The 19,950-nt window shown below is 45.8% G+C and overlaps 1 protein-coding gene across 1 annotated transcript; it reads right to left on the reverse strand.

The window, feature by feature from the left end:
* Window positions 1-1,780: 1,780 nt before the first annotated feature.
* Window positions 1,781-17,947, reverse strand: LOC309560373 (uncharacterized protein). The gene is made up of 3 exons (XM_082264004.1): window positions 17,808-17,947; window positions 3,373-3,483; window positions 1,781-2,258 (listed from the first exon to the last, which is right to left on the reverse strand). The coding sequence occupies exons 1-3, from the start codon at window positions 17,854-17,856 to the stop codon at window positions 2,062-2,064; spliced, it is 357 nt and encodes a 118-aa protein (XP_082120130.1). The 5' UTR covers window positions 17,857-17,947; the 3' UTR covers window positions 1,781-2,061.
* Between the last annotated feature and the right edge of the window lie 2,003 nt (window positions 17,948-19,950).

Below are 19,950 nucleotides of genomic sequence, written 5' to 3' on the forward strand. Positions count from 1 at the left end.
ATGTGGTGCATGTTGAGTTTTGGGAAGCCCATAACCATTTTTCCCAAGCCCTGTGCATTGTGATGCACTGCAGTAAATTTGTGTTGCATTTTACTGTATATTCTGTATCTCCAACATGTCCCACATAATTAACTGGTAACCTGTTCTTACCTAACCCTTCTTGATCCACATTTAAAAATAATTCATGGCTTGTTCTCCATCTAAACTTTTATATTTATGGCTTTCTTGGTCACCTACCTAGGGCAAGCAAACAGGTCAGAAGTTCTAAGTATCCCAGATGCCTATATGATCTAGGACAGAGGCTTGCAATAGGTCAATTGCAGCCATGTGGTGGAAAGATTGTCATGAGCCTCACATCTCTTGCCTTGTGCCCAGGGTGCTGACACCACTGGTGTACATGTTCTCTGGTGTTGGTGCCAGCAGAGGAACTTAACATAAGTGATGGCTAGTGTGTGCGCATGTTAGTATGTGTGTATGAATGTTAGAGGGTGCATTTTTGTGAGTGTATGTAAAAGGGTATGAGAAAAATGTGGCCGGGTGTGTTTTTTGTCCAAATGCCTCACGGAGGTACTGCTGTGCTATAAATTAGGTAGGGGGGGGGGGGACGAATCATAGGCTGTACTACTGACCCCTGCACGTTACACACGCCTGACCCCTGCATGAGAAGGACAGCCCTCCATCATGCCCCTTCTCCCCAGGACCGCTGCCCACCAACAGGAGTGAGAACAACTGAACAACTGAAAAGGTTGGAGGGTCAGCCAGTCATGCCATTAGAGGAGCTTGGGATAAGTGATGGCTGGTTTATTTCTATGTTAGGAAATGTATGTAAGTGTGTGCGTTGTCAAAGTGCCTCATAGGTAGTACTGCTGTGCTATGAATAAAGGGATGTAATGAATCATGAGAGATGCTATGCAATAGGGTGTGTACATACTCTTCTTGACCCCTGCAATCTGTTCACTGCGCTACAAGTTACTTTTACATCACCTGTACATAACACACTCTTGGCCCCTGCCTTCTGTACAAAACCCTTGCATCAGTCTAGGGGTGAACAAATTACTTTTGAATTAAAGCTAAAAGTTTAGATTGTTACAATTACATTTTTATTATTATATTATTATATTTTTCTGAATTTTCTTCAAATATTCTTGGGGTCTTAGTGGGTTATTACCTCAAAAAAAAAAAAAGTAAAAGGAACACGCTGCACCCTTGTGATCTTTGATCTCTTCTATGTTGTTCATGTAGATCTCCAACTCTCCAAGGTTGCCTTCCCTGGTCTTGGCCAATATCCTCAACATACACACACAATGTAGGAGCCCATTTGTGAGCTAGAAACCTGATCCTTCTCACCCTAAAACATGAAGTTAATAAAAATATATTTTAAATAATGGACCCAACCCTAATGTTAACCTAATTCCAAACAATAAGCCAATCTCCTGATATTCATACTTACCTTTTCCTTGCCAAAAGTGGCCAGCCATCCTGTGGCAGGATTCACATAAAAACGAACTGTGCCACAAAAAAAAAGTAGCCCCAGATGGTCGGAGCCAAAAAAGTGTTTCATAAACTCTGTTTAATGGAACAAGCCACAATATATCTAGAGAGTGAGACTGAACGTTGGAACTTGCGTATTAAAAAAACGTATAGCTTATAACAACATTTATATAAAATCTGAAGGTTATATTTCACTATACATCATAGTAGTCAAGTTTAATAATCAAAAATACATTAACTGGAAAAAAACAAATGAAAAAAAATCCAGTGTAAGTCCCATGTGAATCAGTCCAGTAAAAGGCCTCATATTCACAAGACAGTCTACAGAGAGACCGCCTCCTACTGTGGATGTGGAATGGCATTAGCAGATTGAGCCATAAGGAAAGTGGAACACCGGTGAGAGCAAAGTAAGCATGGAGGAGAGAGACCAAGTCACTGGTTGTGTAGTACAGGACTTCTGTATGATATCGTCCTTGGAAAACAACTTGGTCATGTCAGGAGTTGAAGCTTTAGCATTTTTACATTTAGCATTGCCCCAAGGCATCCCTGTTGACTCTGTAGCTTAGCTGATCACACAGCGTTCAGTAGCCACAGAAGCACCATCCCCAGCCCTAGGGAGAAGGAGACCTTGACAGAGTTGCCAGCATTGCATTGATCTGTGTTACAGCATGAAACGCTGTAGTCATAACCGAAGACATTGTCCGTGGCTTTAGAGCTGGCAGTGCAGTTTTGGTCGCAGCTCAGCTTGGAGAACAGGGAAAATGAACCTGTAAAGTAAAAAAAAAGAGTTGCACTTAAAGCATGCTACTAATTTTTAAAAGTCAGCTACTAATATTTAAAAGCCAAAGCCACCCAAACATGTCACCTCCATTTAGACAAAGATTAGTGCCTTCAAGTACCCTCTTGTTTCCTATATATCTGAGTCTTCAGTGGTGATGTACACCCAGGTTATCTCCCACAATGCCATAATGAAGGTGTTACTGGCACACCTTGGCTGCTACTAATATTTCATTGTGATGGATTTAGCAAGGGAGCACAACACCACAATCTGACATTGTAATAGCTGTAGCTGTCAGACAGGTTGTAAATTGTGGCAGGGTGTCACTAATGAAGTTCTAAAGAACATTATAAAAAGTGAAGCCATAGTAGGCCCCCCTCAAAATATACCATAATTGCCCAAATCCAGCTTCTTTCAAATGCTAGATAATTCTAGATATGGAGAACTTCATACTCTGTGTCTTCCCATATTTTAGGAGAGACTCTGTTGCTAGACCATTCATTTTCAACAGAAATCTTCCCAAAAGATTATATCTGCACGTTCATTATATTTAGGCACGTTCTTTACCTGCAACATGCCTCTTTTTTATAGATATCCAAAAGCCCCATTATCTTGGTCTCTAGTGAGTTTTATACTACTTATGCCTTGTTATCAATAAAGACTGTCTGCACTTAGAGCGCTTTTCTCTTTCTTTCTTTTTTCCAAGACTGCTGGGTGCTGCTATCTGGAATGTGATGTCAGCAGCCCCAGAAGACTCGGAACTGTCCCTCAAGTGACACTCCAAAGTATTCCATTTTGCTTCTTCCCATACGCTAATCCTAAACTACCAGCACATAAGGGATTACCCTTTCTCCTATTCCAAACCAGAGGAAAGTTTTGATTGGAGTTGAGCCCAAAAATATATCTGAAGCCAAAATATGTTGGCTAGAGTAATAAAGGGTGGGAAATCTGTCTGATCTTAAGAGGAAATGGGTGGTTATGAAGGGTTGTAACACCAGTCAGGTTTTTTGCCATCTGTGTTCCATTGGAGAGTTTTTCCCTTCCCTTCTGTATCAGAGGAAAATACAGGAAGCAAGCAATATCCTATTTTTTTTTGTTATTACCGAATGCAGCTTTGGTGGTGGAGCAGTTGCCAGTGCAGCTTGAAGTGGATGACCCAGTGAAGCAGATGGAAAGAGCTTTGAATTTACAGACGTTACACGTCAAGGCGGAGGCTGCAAAGAAAAAAAAGGAATTACAGGTTCTGAGCCCTTTACCAAATAGGGGCTGAAGACTTTTCTTGAAAGACTGGCCATAAGAGAACCTACATGCAAAATTGAGCATTCAATGATAAATGTTCACTTGGAGTTCCTGTCAATCCTATCAGGCAGCAGATTCTTGGTATTTTAAAGCTGAACTCCAGCCTTACCTTCAGTCTTGCACAGTTGTACAGCTTCCTCTCTTGTAATGCTATTGCTTACTGTTTTTACTGCATGCTGTAAGCTTCTTACAGTATGCACTGGAACCTGCTGCAAGCCAGAGAGAGCCTTGTTTCCTGGCTGGAGGACAGCCAACATCTAGCGCCTCCTGTCCCTGACTGGTCCCTTACGTTAATTGGATTTCAGTTATTTTAATCATGGATGCTCAGCATCTTATGTGAGCATTATCTTAAACGGGTGCTCCAGCCCCCCCCCCCCCCATAGAAAAATAAAAAAACAGCAGCTACCTATACTGCATCTGCTGACTTTAAATATTAGGAAACTTACCTGTCCTGGAATCCAGCGATTTAGGCACTCCAACTTATGTTTCCATCGGCTCTTGGGTGCTGCCACCATCATAGCCTGTAAGAGAAACCGACAGTGAAGCCTTGAAGCTTCACAGCTGATTCCCAACTGCGCATGCGGGAAGCGCACTGCGCCTTCTGAATGGGCCGAAGGCAGGGAACGAGGAGAGGTCTGACGGAAGTGGGGATGGGTACCTGTCAAAAACAGGTACCTGCTCCCCACCCCCCCCCCCTAAAAAGGTGCCAAATGTGGCACCAGAGGGGGGACAGATAAGCGGAGCTTCCACTTTTGGGTGGAGCTCCACTTTAAGGTGTCTTTATGTAAATGCCAGTGGTGTAGCGTGGGGGGTGCAGGGGGGGCCAGCCGCACCGGGTGCAACATCTGGGGGGGCGCATCGGCAGTGTCACTCTGTCTGTCTGACTCTGACATACACAGTTCACCCACTGTCTGCGGCTGCCTCCATCTTTAGGCTGGGAGATGTCCAGCGCAGCCGCCCTATGGCTGAAAATGGCGGGGCTGGACTGTGCCTCACCTGTCCATTGGTGTAGGGTGGGGTGGGGTTGCAAGCCAAGCCCCGCCTATGCTGCCTCTCCTCACTGCTCAGTCAGTTTAGCAGCGAGTGAGTCAGCAGCCTGGCGCTGTCACAGAGTGGTTTTTTTTTTGTTAATCACCTGATTAGAGCCAGAGGCTCTAATAGGCTTCAAAAAAGGGTGGACCCGGGGTGCAGAGCAGTGCGCCCTGAGCCCACCCATTGTGTGACAATAGCGAATGAAAATTCGCTATTGTCACACGGATCCTCCCCCTGGCAAATCAGGAAGCGGGTCCGAGACCAGCTTCCTGATTGGCCGAAAGGCGAACGCATGCCATTGGCCGAGGAGGGGGCGGGAGGACTCGAGGAGACGTGGGGAACTGAGGAGAAGCGGCCGCTGCAGGTAAGTCTCTCTGCATTGAAAGGGGGCACGCTGGTCATTCTGCATTGAAAGGGGGCACGCTGGTCTCTCTGCATTGAAAGGGGGCACGCTGGTCTCTCTGCATTGAAAGGGGGCACGATGATCTCTCTGCATTGAAAGGGGGCACGATGATCTCTCTGCATTGAAAGGGGGCACGATGATCTCTCTGCATTGAAATGGGGCACGCTGATCTCTCTGCATTGAAAGGGGGCACGCTGGTCATTCTGCATTGAAAGGGGGCACGCTGGTCACTCTGCATTGAAAGGGGGCACGCTGGTCTCTCTGCATTGAAAGGGGGCATGCTGGTCTCTCTGCATTGAATGGGGGCACGCTTGTCACTCTGCATTGAAACAGGGCACGCTGGTCTCTCTGCATTGAATGGGAGCACGTTGGTCTCTCTGCATTGAAAGGGGGCACGGTGGTCATTCTGCATTGAAAGGGGGCACGGTGGTCATTCTGCATTGAAAGGGGGCACGCTGGTCACTCTGCATTGAAAGGGGGCACGCTGGTCTCTCTGCATTGAAAGGGGGCACGCTGGTCTCTATGCATTGAAAGGGGGCACGCTGGTCATTCTGCATTGAAAGGGGGCACGCTGGTTTCTCTGCATTGAAAGGGGGCATGCTAGTCATTCTGCATTGAAAGGGGGCACGCTGGTCACTCTGCATTGAAAGGGGACAGCTGGTCATTCTGCATTGAGAGGGGGCATGCTGGTCATTCTGCATTGAGAGGGGGCACGCTGGTCATTCTGCATTGAAAGGGGACACGCTGGTCATTCTGCATTGAGAGGGGGCACGCTGGTCATTCAAACTTGTATTTAGATGCATTTTGCTTTAATTACATCAGTATTTTCCTAACAAACAATACATGTGCTTAGGGGGTAAGGGTTTCTTTAACTACTCTAGTGGAAGAGACTCGAGTGCTAAAATTCCGCGGGTTAGGGGGCGCAAATTACTTGCCTTGCCCCGGGTGCTGACAACCCACGCTACGCCACTGGTAAATGCAGTCCTCCTAAGCAGGCCCACCAACCAATCAAGGAATTTATATTTTTGCATAACCCTTCCCAAGAGCCAGATCAATGCTTGCATCAGCACTGAGGGCCCTTGAGAGAAGTACTGTAAAAAGGTGTGGTGATGTTTTCATTCTACACGGAGCTTCTTGTCATCCCCTCCTACTGACAACGATTTCTCTGAATTGCAAAGAAAAGAACAAAGACCTAGTGATGACATCAACAAATCTAAAATGGTGCGTAAACAGGAAGGTTTATTTTAAAAATTCACTAGCATTATAAAGGGGGGGGGGGGGGGAACGACGACCAGTGAAGGCAAGATAAAAGCAGAATAAATGTCAACTTGGAAGCTCCATAATCACTAAAGCAACAGAGCTAGTAAATAGATGAAAGGGTATGTGTCAACAGCTTATGCTTTAAAGAGATTATTCTACCCAAACAGTTGACTTGTTCTCTTGTAGAATAAAGAATAATTCAGGGGGGGGGGGAGTTGCATCTATCTTCAATCAGTTGTATCATCCAACATCTCCTATAATGTGCACCCCATAGTTATATGCTGTCAACCGCTACTTCTCACTCATTTTAGGAAACATTAAAAAAAAAGAAAGGACCACAATACTAAAAATAAAGCTTGCATCCAATTGACAAATGGTTTTAACTGATTCTGGAACAATAACTTAAATAAACACTATCACTTTGCCCATTCAGAGCAAAATGACATTGGGGGTAGGTGGGTTATGTGTGGACAGACATGTATCCCCAGACTTACCCTGACATACTTCCTCACCGCCTCCTTACCTCAGCATCCCTGTCTGTTTAAGTTTTAGGTCATGGCACTCCTTTTGTGTGATAGCGATTGGCCCAAACACTGCCACATAGGGAAATGGTCCCTCCCTCAATATTTGGAAGCCACAATCCATTACAGAAGACTTCAGTAGTGTTGGGAGGCAACACGGGCTGGGTGAAAGACAAATATGCAGTGTCTCTTTAACCACTTAAGCCCCGGAAGATTTTACCCCCTTCCTGACCAGGGTTTTTTTTGCGATTTTTTACTGCGTGAATTTAACGGACAATTGCGCGGTCGTGCGACACTGTACCTAAAAGAAATTTCATGTCCTTTTTTTCCCACAAACAGAGTTTTCTTTTGGTGGTATTTGATCACCTGTGCGATTTTTTGATCATGCGCTATAAACAAAAAAAGAGCGTAAATTTTGCAAAAATAACAATATTTTTCACTTTTTTTTATATGAAATTCCCCCCAAAAAAATGTAAAAATCAAAATTTTTTAACATTTTCGGCCAATTTGTTTTATGCTACCTATGTTTGGTAAAAGAAATCGCAAAAAGCGTATTTTGATTGGTTTGCGCAAAAGTTATCGCGTTTACTAACAAAGGGAAAGATTTTTGTCATTTTTGGTGTTTTTTTTTTTAACTAGTAATGGCGGCGATCTGCGATTTTTTTTTTGCGGGACTGCGACATTGCGGCGGACCCTTGACTGACATTTTTGACACTTTTGGGGTTACCAGTGACATTACTACAGTAATCAGTGCTATACATATGCACTGTTACTGTAAAAATGACACTGGCAGGGAAGGGGTTAACTGTATTGGAGAGGGAGGGGTTAAGTGTGTCCTAGGGGCGTGTTTCTAACTGTGATGGGACATGTGTGCTATTGTAAAAACAGAGATCAACGGTTCTACATAGTAGAACCGTCTGATCTCCATTTTTACACAGGGGAGAATGACAGGCGGCTTGTTTACATAAGCCGCCTGACTTTCTCCCTCTCTACCGGTGATCGTAGTGTGACCGGCGGACATCGGGTCCGCCGGTCACACGCGCGGACTCCTCAGTGAACGAGCCGGGGCGGGCGCTCGCCCGCTATTGGCTCACAAGCCGGTCACAGGCTAGCGACGTAGATCTACGTCACTCTGCCTGGCCGGGGCTGACTGCCGCAGTAAATATACTGTGCGCCGTCGGAAAGCGGTTAAAGAGGACCTGTATTTTGCTCAGTACTTCCAAAAATGGAGTCGCATGTGACAGCACTGGCCCAATCAGCACTGTCACATGGAAAGTTCATAGCCCAGTGATCAGTGGCGGCCCGTGCATAGGGGGGCCAGGGCGCCGCCCCCCCTAAAAAAAAAAAAAAAAAAGACAAAACGAACAATAAAGTTCGGAAGAATAAAAAAAATCGGTTCGCCGGCCTATGTGGTTGCTAAAGGGGGGGTGGGGTTACGACCCAGAAGAGGCGCCGATTGGCTGCCTTCTGGGGGCGTAACCTGGGCGCTTGGCCACCCCAACCTTCGTGATATCCTGGCTGTGATTGGTCCAGTCTCCAGCCTGGACCAATCATCATCCAGGACATCGCTGACGTCGCAATGGGGGCGGTGCCGGTGCGTGCGTCAGTCACTCACCGTCACCGCCGCTCAGAGAAGAGGAGAGGCCGCCCGCCGGTTCCCGCCGCAGACGAGAGGCCGAGACGAGGGAGAAGGACCCACCGCAGAAGAGGACGAAGTATCGAGGAGGGAAGAAGCCGCCGCTGGGAGCCGAGCCGCCGCCAGGTAAGTTTGAAGGGAGCACGCACGCTGGTCTCTGCATTGATTGGGGGACAATGCTGTGGGCACTCTGCAATAATTGGGGTACAATGCTGTGGCACTCTGCAATCATTGGGGTACAATGCTGGCACTCTGCAATAATTGGGGTACAATGCTGTGGCGCTCTGCAATCATTGGGGGACAATGCTGGCTCTCTGCAATAATTGGGGTACAATGCTGTGGCGCTCTGCAATCATTGGGGTACAATGCTGTGGGCACTCTGCAATAATTGGGGTACAATGCTGTGGCGCTCTGCAATCATTGGGGTACAATGCTGTGGGCACTCTGCAATAATTGGGGTATAATGCTGTGGAGCTCTGCAATCATTGGGGTACAATGCTGTGGGCACTCTGCAATAATTGGGGTACAATGCTGTGGCACTCTGCAATCATTGGGGTACAATGCTGTGGCATTCTGCAATCATTGGGGTACAATGCTGTGGGCACTATGCAATAATTGGGGTACAATGCTGTGGCGCTCTGCAATCATTGGGGGACAATGCTGTGGCGCTCTGCAATCATTGGGGGACAATGCTGTGGCGCTCTGCAATAATTGGGGTACAATGCTGTGGCACTCTGCAATCATTGGGGTACAATGCTGTGGGCACTCTGCAATAATAGGGGTACAATGCTGTGGCGCTCTGCAATCATTGGGGTACAATGCTGTGGGCACTCTGCAATAATTGGGGTACAATGCTGTGGCGCTCTGCAATCATTGGGGTACAATGCTGTGGGCACTCTGCAATAATTGGGGGACAATGCTGTGGCGCTCTGCAATCATTGGGGGACAATGCTGTGGCACTCTGCAATCATAGGGGTACAATGCTGTGGGCACTCTGCAATCATTGGGGTACAATACTGTGGCCCTCTGCAGTGATTGGGGACAATGCTGTGGCGTGCTGCAATCATTGGGGTACAATGCTGTGGCACTCTGCAATCATTGGGGTACAATGCTGTGGTGCTCTGCAATCATTGGGGGACAATGCTGTGGCGCTCTGCAATCATTGGGGTACAATGCTGTGGGCACTCTGCAATCATTGGGGTACAATGCTGTGGGCAATCTGCAATCATTGGGGTACAATGCTGTGGCGCACTCTGCAATCATTGGGGACAATGCTGTGGCGCTCTGCAGTGATTGGGGACAATGCTGTGGCGCTCTGCATTGAAAGGGGCTCGCACGCTTAACTCTGCATTGATGGGGGCACGCAACAGTGTTTATTGCACTGAAGGGGGCACAGCACGCTGAACTCTGCATTGTGGGGGCACAGCACAGTGTTCATTGCATTGAAGGGGGCACAGAACAGTGTTTATTGCATTGAAGGGGGCACAGCACAGTGTTTATTGCATTGAAGGGGGCACAGCACAGTTGCATTGAAGGGGGCACGCACGCTGAACTCTGCATTGTGGGGGCACAGCATAGTGTTCATTGCATTGAAGGGGGCACAGCACAGTGTTTATTGCATTGAAGGGGGCACAGCACATTGTTCATTGCATTGAAGGGGGCACAGCACAGTTGAATTGAAGGGGGCATGCACGCTGAACTCTGCATTGTGGGGGCACAGCACAGTGTTCATTGCATTGAAGGGGGCACAGCACAGTGTTTATTGCATTGAAGGGGGCACAGCACAGTTGCATTGAAGGGAGCATGCACGCTGAACTCTGCATTGTGGGGGCACAGCACAGTGTTCATTGCATTAAAGGGGGCACAGCACAGTTGCATTGAAGGGGGCATGCACGCTGAACTCTGCATTGTGGGTGCACAGCACAGTGTTCATTGCATTGAAGGGGGCACAGCACAGTATTTATTGCATTGAAGGGGGCACAGCACAGTGTTTATTGCATTGAAGGGGGCATAGCACAGTGTTCATTGCATTGTGGGGGCACAGCACAGTGTTCATTGCATTGAAGGGGGCACAGCACAGTGTTTATTGCATTGAAGGGGGCACAGCAAAGTGTTTATTGCATTGAAGGGGGCATAGCACAGTGTTTATTGTATTGAAGGGGGCATAGCACAGTGTTCATTGCATTGAAGGGGGCACAGCACAATCTCATTGCATTGAAGGGGGCACGCACGCTGAACTCTGCATTAAAGGGGGCACGCACGCTGGTCTCTGCATTGAAAGGGGGCATGTACGCTGGTCTCTGCATTGAAAGGGGGCATGTATGCTGGTCTCTGCATTGAAAGGGGGCATGTACGCTGGTCTCTGCATTGAAAGGGGGCATATACCATCTCCTGTACCATGACCTGTGCCATGCCTATACCATATATGTGCCATGCCTATACCATATCTGTGCCATGCCTATACCATATCTACCATCTCCTGTACCATCACCTATGCCATGCCTATACCATCACCTGTGCCATGCCTGTACCATGACTTCAAAGTCACGCAATTTTTTACTGCGTTTTTTGGCGCGAAGCAATACCTGTTACATTTTTCTTTTTGTGCCCCCCCCAAAAAATTTTGAGCACCAGCCGCCACTGGATACAATACAGTATCTGCACTCACACCCCTTCGAATAAGCTTGCTGTAATACATTTCAGCTGTGGCAGCACTCTGAGATGAGTGAACCCCATACAAGTGCATTAAAAAACACTTGTATATGCTAAACTGCATGTCTTAATAAACTTTTATGAAAAACTGTGAAGTTGTCAATAGGTTCATTACACCTCAAAATACATCACAACCTTCATCACTGAAGAACTAGATGTAGTATTTCCCCTACAAATATTATATGTTTATCAGAAGAATACAGGTGCTTTGAACATTATGTATAGTATGTTTCCTGCTATCCCCAATCCTCTGCACTAATTGTAGATAACTCTACACACCCAACACCATTTTTCTATGCTCTTAGCCTTATCTACGATGACCCTCTCTACCCTTCTAAAAGCATTTTATCGAGTAAGCAGCCTCTCTGTCAGAATTTTCACTGTTGACAGAGCAAATATTTGCCTTATAAATGAACTTCTCATTGATGGAAAAAGGATATCATTATATAATACCATGTTTGCATCATGAAAGTATTAAACCACATGACCTGTTGCTAAAAGGTATTTTCGATTACATCTCTCAATGTAACCTTGGCATGACTTCTTGCCCTTCTGAGATAAGAAGGTAAGCACCTTGACAACTCTGAAGTCACCAAACAAATTACAGATTTTAAGGGTAAATACATTTGGAGTTTTTAAAAATACAGGGTCATCTCAAAAAATTTGAAAATCATCAAATAGTAGAAATTAATTTCAAAAAGATAAACTCATATTTTATATACTGTAGATGGGTTACACACAATGTGAAATATTTCAAGCATTGTTTTTTTAATTTTGATTTATAAAAAAGAAATGTTGGCTTACTGAAAAGTAAGTCTATCTACGGTATTGTATGGACTATACCAATACTTGGTCGGGGCTCCTGTTGCATGAATTACTGCATCAATGTGGCTTGGCATTGAGGTGATCACAGTGGCGTAGCGTGGGTTGTCAGCACCCGGGGCAAGGCAAGTAATTTGCGCCCCCTAACCCACGGAATTTTAGCACTCGAGTCTCTTTCACTAGAGTAGTTAAAGAAACCCTTACCCCCTAAGCACATGTATTGTTTGTTAGGAAAATACTGATGTAATTAAAGCAAAATGCATCTAAATACAAGTTTGAATGACCAGCGTGCCCCCTCTCAATGCAGAATGACCAGCGTGTCCCCTTTCAATGCAGAATGACCAGCATGCCCCCTCTCAATGCAGAATGACCAGCTGTCCCCTTTCAATGCAGAGTGACCAGCGTGCCCCCTTTCAATGCAGAATGACTAGCATGCCCCCTTTCAATGCAGAGAAACCAGCGTGCCCCCTTTCAATGCAGAATGACCAGCGTGCCCCCTTTCAATGCATAGAGACCAGCGTGCCCCCTTTCAATGCAGAGAGACCAGCGTGCCCCCTTTCAATGCAGAGTGACCAGCGTGCCCCCTTTCAATGCAGAATGACCACCGTGCCCCCTTTCAATGCAGAATGACCACCGTGCCCCCTTTCAATGCAGAGAGACCAACGTGCTCCCATTCAATGCAGAGAGACCAGCGTGCCCTGTTTCAATGCAGAGTGACAAGCGTGCCCCCATTCAATGCAGAGAGACCAGCGTGCCCCCTTTCAATGCAGAGAGACCAGCGTGCCCCCTTTCAATGCAGAGTGACCAGCGTGCCCCCTTTCAATGCAGAATGACCAGCGTGCCCCCTTTCAATGCAGAATGACCAGCGTGCCCCATTTCAATGCAGAGAGATCATCGTGCCCCCTTTCAATGCAGAGAGATCATCGTGCCCCCTTTCAATGCAGAGAGATCATCGTGCCCCCTTTCAATGCAGAGAGACCAGCGTGCCCCCTTTCAATGCAGAGAGACCAGCGTGCCCCCTTTCAATGCAGAATGACCAGCGTGCCCCCTTTCAATGCAGAGAGACTTACCTGCAGCGGCCGCTTCTCCTCAGTTCCCCACGTCTCCTCGAGTCCTCCCGCCCCCTCCTCGGCCAATGGCATGCGTTCGCCTTTCGGCCAATCAGGAAGCTGGTCTCGGACCCGCTTCCTGATTTGCCAGGGGGAGGATCCGTGTGACAATAGCGAATTTTCATTCGCTATTGTCACACAATGGGTGGGCTCAGGGCGCACTGCTCTGCACCCCGGGTCCACCCTTTTTTGAAGCCTATTAGAGCCTCTGGCTCTAATCAGGTGATTAACAAAAAAAAAACCACTCTGTGACAGCGCCAGGCTGCTGACTCACTCGCTGCTAAACTGACTGAGCAGTGAGGAGAGGCAGCATAGGCGGGGCTTGGCTTGCAACCCCACCCCACCCTACACCAATGGACAGGTGAGGCACAGTCCAGCCCCGCCATTTTCAGTCATAGGGCGGCTGCGCTGGACATCTCCCAGCCTAAAGATGGAGGCAGCCGCAGACAGTGGGTGAACTGTGTATGTCAGAGTCAGACAGACAGAGTGACACTGCCGATGCGCCCCCCCAGATGTTGCACCCGGTGCGGCTGGCCCCCCCTGCACCCCCCACGCTACACCACTGGGTGATCAGTCTGGGGCACTGCTGAGGTGTTATGGAAGCCCAGGTTGCTTTGATAGCAGCCTTCAGCTCATCTGCATTGTTGGATCTTGTGTCTTTCATCTTCCTCTTAACAATACCCCACAGATTCTGTACGGGGTTTAGGTCAGGCGAGTTTGTCTGCCCATTTAAGCACAGTGATACCATGATCATTAAACCTAGTATTGGTAGTTTTGGCAGTGTGGGCAGGTCCCAAGTCCTGCTGGAAAATAAAATCAGCATCTCCATAAAGCTGGTCAGCAGAGGGAAGCTTAAAGTGCTCTAGAATTACTAGGTAGAGGGCTGTGCTGACTTTGGACTTCACAAAACACAGTGGATGAACACCAGCAGATGACATGGCTCCCCAAATCATCATGGACTGTGGAAACTTCACACTGGACCTCATGCAAGTTGGATTCTGTACCTCTCCACTTTTCCTCTAGACTCTGGGACCTTGATTTCCAAATGAAATGAAACATTTTCCACAGTCCGGGATGATTTGGGGAGCCATGTCATGTGGTGGCGTTAGTCCACTGGGTTTTATCAAGTCCAAAGTCAGTGCAGCCCTCTACCAGGAAATTCTAAAGCACTTCATGCTTCCCTCTGCTGACCAGCTTTTTGGAGTTGCTGATTTAATTTTCCAGCAGGACTTGGCACCAGCCCACACTGCCAAAATTACCAATACCTGGTTTAACCACTTTACAACCGGAGGATTTTGCTGTCTTCCGTCCAGGCCACTTTTTGCGATTCGGCGCTGTGCGACTTCAACTGACAATTGCGCGGTCGTGCGATGCCGTACCCAAACGAAATTTACGTCCTTTTTCTCCCACAAACAGAGCTTTCTTTTGGTGGTATTTGATCACCTGTGCGATTTTTACTTTTTGCGCTATAAACAAAAAAAGAGCGTTTATTTTGAAAAAATAACAATATTTTTCACATTTTTTTATATGAAATTCCCCCCAAAAAAGATGTAAAAACCAATTTTTTTAAAAGTTTTTTGCCAATTTGTTTTATGCTACATATGTTTGGTAAAAAAAATCGCAATAAGCGTATTTTGATTGGTTTGCGTAAAAGTTATTGCGTTTACTAACAAAGGGAAAGATTTCTGTCATTTTTGGTGTTTTTTTTTTAACGCGTAATGGCGGCGATCTGCGATTTTTTTTGCGGGACTGCGACATTGCGGCGGACAGACCGGACCCCTGACTGACATTTTTGACACTTTTGGGGGTACCAGTGACATTACTGCAGTAATCAGTGCTATATATATGCACTGTTACTGTAAAAATGACACTGGCAGGGAAGGGGTTAATTTTATTGGAGAGGGAGGGGTTGATGTATGCCTGGTGCTTACTGACGTGTAGGGGGGGAGGTGACTATGTGATTCATGGACAGATCGGATGTCCAGCTATGCTGAACAGTCCGATCTGTCACTCCCTGTCACTATGGAGATCCGCCCGCTGTGTTTACACACAGCGGGCGGATCTCCAGACTCGATCCCCGACGATCGGGTAAGAGCAGCGGCGATCGCCGCTGCTCCTCCCCTGGCCCGACTCCCGCTGTGAATGAAAACAGCGGGAGCGAGCCTCCGGCGGCGCGCAAGCGCCGCCCAGAAGGGGAGGAGTCCAGTCACGTTAATACTACGTGACTGGACGGGAACGAGCCACTCTGCCGCAGTAGTATTCCCGTAAGCGGTAGTAAAGTGGTTAATGATCATGGTATCACTGTGCTTGATTGGCCAGAAAATTTGCTTGACCTAAACCCCATAGAGAATCTGTGGGGTTTTGTCAAGAGGAAGATGAGACATCAGACCCAACAATACTGACGAGCTGAAGGCCACTATCAAAGCAACCTGGCCTTCCATATTACCTCAGCAGTGCCACAGGCTGGTCGCCTCCATGCCACGCTGCATTGATGCAGTAATTCATGCAAAAGGATCTGTTTAATACCTAAGAAATGGGAATCCCACCAGTAGCTGGCCATCTGACTAAAACCTGTGCACTGGGTTAATGGTTTGTGCCAAGAAGAAGATCCATTTCCAGTCCCTGTTGCAGACTTGTAACCTATGTTTAGTCGTTACTCATCCAAGCCCCTACTGTGCATCATTCATACATACAGAACAAGCAAAGAGCTAGTGGCCATGTATACAGATTAACAGATGTATCCACCATACAGAACAGCGGTCACGCATACAAAACAATTCTTAGTATTTGTTCTTTACACCCAGAATACATTACAAGAAAAGTACTATTGTGCAGCATTTGCAAAAACATTTTTCTAACTGCCATGCATAACACAACGTAGTAACGAGAGAGATGGCCACCATGTAATATAGGTGGATAGGTGTGGTGTCTGGTACGTCATGCAGCATAACAGGGTGAGAAGGGCAGAAAACTGGTGACTCCTAGACTATCAGAGTGAGTTGACAAGGCCAATTTATCTATAAAAATAATACCAAGAAGATTTAGTAGATTTTGACATTGTTCTGGTATGTGTAAAAGCTGGCTTGGCCACCTGTTTTGGCAAAAATAGGCATAGCCCCAAAGGGGTAAAACATAAACCCACTTTAAAAAATGTTTTATTCTAATGCAGAGTAGTAAAATTAAAATGGTCAAATCTGCACAGTGTGTTCCATCAGCCGTTCTTTGTTCCACTGTGCCTGAAGAGCCTTTTGAAGTACCGTGCACAACAGGAAATTTTCAGCCTCTGCTTTCCACTATAGAGTCCTGATGCAGCATGTTAAAGATTACTACGGAACTTTCCTATAGTCACCGAGTATTATGGAGTCTGTTCATGCATAACAGAACAAGGCAAAACATATGCATATTGTATTATGAAAAATATGATTATGGAAAATATTTTGTAGTATGTCTAATGATAAGGTCTGTTCAGTTCTTTAATAGACATATCCGACACACACTAACTTTCTCTGGTTGAATCATTGCGATAAAACAATAGCGCAATTTTTTTTTTTTTATTTAGAAAAACAAGAATGATAAGATCAAATACATTAAAAGCTCACTCATCGAAGGAGTATGAAGTAAAAAAAAAAAAAATGTAAGACATCATCCAATTGCTTGTTATTTTGATCCAACCTCAACTATGGCCAAATCAAGCCAAATAACCCATTAATCATCAGAAGATTGGAAGTATGAGCCCTTAGCATGACATTCTAAAGCCTCGTACACACGCAACGATTGTTGGCCGTGAATTTTCGGCTAACGTCCGATCGGCCGATTGTCGGCTTGTTAGTATGATGCTTCCAACAACCGACTCCGACTTTTCGGCCGAACAAAATCTGGTGTGCATGCTAGAAAATTTTTGTTGGCCGTCAACAGAACGGCTGATTTTCCGTCAGTCAGTACAGATTTCGGCAGACAAAAATCTGATGAGCAAGACTGGGCATGCTCAGATAAGAAAAAACACACGGAAAGTAAACCAGCACATGACATCACTTCTGAAGTTGGTTTTTGTTGGCCGAGAAAATTCATGTGCAGTCTAGAGCACATTTCAACCAACACAACAACACTGGACAAAAGTCGGCCGATCGGTCGGCCGATAATCGTTGCGTGTGTACGAGGCTTTACTTTTGCCAAATTGGCTACTAATGTGTCACAACGCAGGGCTTTTTTTTTTTTTTTAATACATGCATGGACACCTGCTTAGGATGGGTTGTCCTGCACTGCCATTGTCATCAAATGGCCCTTTAAGGCACAACACATCAAAAAAACTGAAATCGATTTTTCAGCCAGTACATGTCGCACATGTATAATAGTACTATTTAAACCAACGAGTAACCTGTGCACATGCCACAGTGGTATAAAATACATAACATTATTTAACAGTTAAGTTAAACGCAGTACAGTGTATGGGACCCGTGCAGACAGGAAGGATTATATACACACACATTATGGCATATACATTATAGTTCCCCCAAAGTGCATAGATGTGAATGATCCACAGAGGAAAGGCTTGGGTTTTGCACTACCTTTCATGTAGTAAAATTACATGTATTTTACAACAAGAAACAGGAGACGTGTAAATAAGCCCTTAAAGCGACACACGGGAGACACACCCAAGCACAACAAAGAAAAAGGCATTTAAAAAATCCACCCCCCCCCCCCCATCCCCCCAGGATCAGAAATTGCAAAAAAAGAAATAACTTACCTACTGCAATCAGTCCGACAGCAAACGTTAGATATAGGAGCACCTTCATGGTTCTAGATTTTCAAGTATCTATGGAAAGGAAGAATAAAACGTCTTCACTAACACATCCTTGACATTGGAGTGCCTAGTAGAGCACAGAGACAGCCGAGAGGTACATGAAAGAGAACAGCACAGCTGGGATGGGTGCATCCATATCCCTGAAGCTAGAGAAAAACACAAGAGGCTTTGGCAAGTAGAGGCACAGACAGGCTTTACCAATAGTGCAAAATGCAGAAAAAATAATAATAATTTTCAGTAATCTGGCTCTGAAAACTCCAAGTCAGTAACGTGTGCTGCACTCTGAAAATCTTTGCACAAGAATAAAAAAAAAAAAAAAAAAAAAGTAGATAGAATAAAAATAAAAAATAAGAAAAAAAAAGGGAGGGGGGAGTGGGGGCTTTGAATTAAAGTATAAATCCTAAATTTAAAAAAAAAAGAAAAAAAAATGAAATGAGATAATCAGGTTTTAACAATGAAGAAAAAAACAAAAATGAAGGGGTTAAAGTCTTGAGTTTCCGAAGTAGGTGGATGAAAAAGGATTATAAAAATAAAGTTAATAAAAGAAATATTATGAAAGGGGAAATGGAAGAAAAAAAAAAAAATTACCAACTATTCTCAGAGACTGCCACCTCTCTCAGACTGCGCATAGCTATATAAACCCCTCTATATACCTCTATTTCAGGGGAGGAGAAAGTGGATCAAGTTACTCCCTAGAGTGCCACACCTGTCTAGCTGTGTTGTAAGAGCAGCAGACAGTGACAGGCAGAGGGGCGCATGAATCCCGGTCAGTGTCACTGGCTGTTAGGCTATAACTGCTTTTATGTACATGATCCCTGGAGAACAGGCTCTTGTAGTTCCTCAACTCTATTTTTCTAGAATTTTTGCTCATCTTATTATGCATGTTTTTTTTCTAGCACAAAAGTTCCTGCGTAATGATCAGTAAATAAAATCTGCATCAATTTGATTTTGTGTTATGGGTCTGAACGCAGTGCATGTTTACGTACCTGTGCGGATGTCTCAGCTGAAAACAATGCAGCTGCGTTCAAATCCATAAATAAATAAAAAAAACACTTGTGAATGCATTTTTTAAGGCCGTGTGAATGAGGCCTTGAAGGAGAAGTATAGCCTTCATAGTAAATATAGAAGTATATTTTGCACTCCTGTGACCCGTTTTCAGTCCGATGTCGGCTGACGTCACCGAGCCAATCCAGACTCTGAAAAGATCCCAACCATATGGTGGAGTCTGAGCCAGCCCCCTGCACAGCCCAGCACTGCAGTGAGTGCTGGAGCTGCAGAGCAGGGAGCCAGAGATTGACAGTCACCAGCTCTCTGCAACCTGAAGACAGAGACCTGAGCGATCAGCAGTGTTTGATCATCTGTTCTCAATCTTAGAGTCGGTGGGGGACAGATGCAGCACCGGACTGACGCTGAATCCACCTGGCTGAGTATAATTTTTTTGTTTTTTAAACGCACACTTCTCTTTTTAGTGACCCATCAGCAGATGCTGCTGATGGCAGAGAACCAAAAAATACCTCCAAATCCCAAAGTGAACACCATTGCCTATTTTTAGGCAAAAGATATGCCATGTCATCATTGCCTCTTGCCATATAAAATAAATATATAACAAACATACAAATTATTCGTTCTCTATGCACCAAAATGTTTTCTCTATTTACCAGTGGCGGCTGGTGCATTGGGGGCGCAGGGGCGCCGCCCCTATCCATGCATTCGGCCCCCTAATCTACATGCAGGGCGCCAGATGCATGGATTCAGATGGGTTTTTTTTTTCTTTTTTGAAGCATGTGATTAGAGCTATTGCCACACTTATTCTCCTCCCAGCCAGTCTTGAGACCCATTTCCCGATTGGCGGAAAGGAGAGACCATGCTATTGGCCAAGGAGGAGACGCAGGGGAAGCCGCCGCCGCCGGGGGGAAGCCGCCGCCGGAGATGAAGCCGATGGGAGGCTTCTAATGGGGTCAGGCAGGATTCCACCAATTCCTGAGAGTGTTCCAAAGCAGATACCCGGAAATCAATGCAAGTAACTGATTGTGTGACCTGTTCCATTTCTTGTGTCAGCGCTCTTTAATGTGAGTGAGCGGGGGGG

This window comes from Pelophylax lessonae (assembly GCF_965119305.1).
Source record: "Pelophylax lessonae genome assembly, chromosome: 7".
Lineage (NCBI taxonomy): Eukaryota > Metazoa > Chordata > Amphibia > Anura > Ranidae > Pelophylax > Pelophylax lessonae.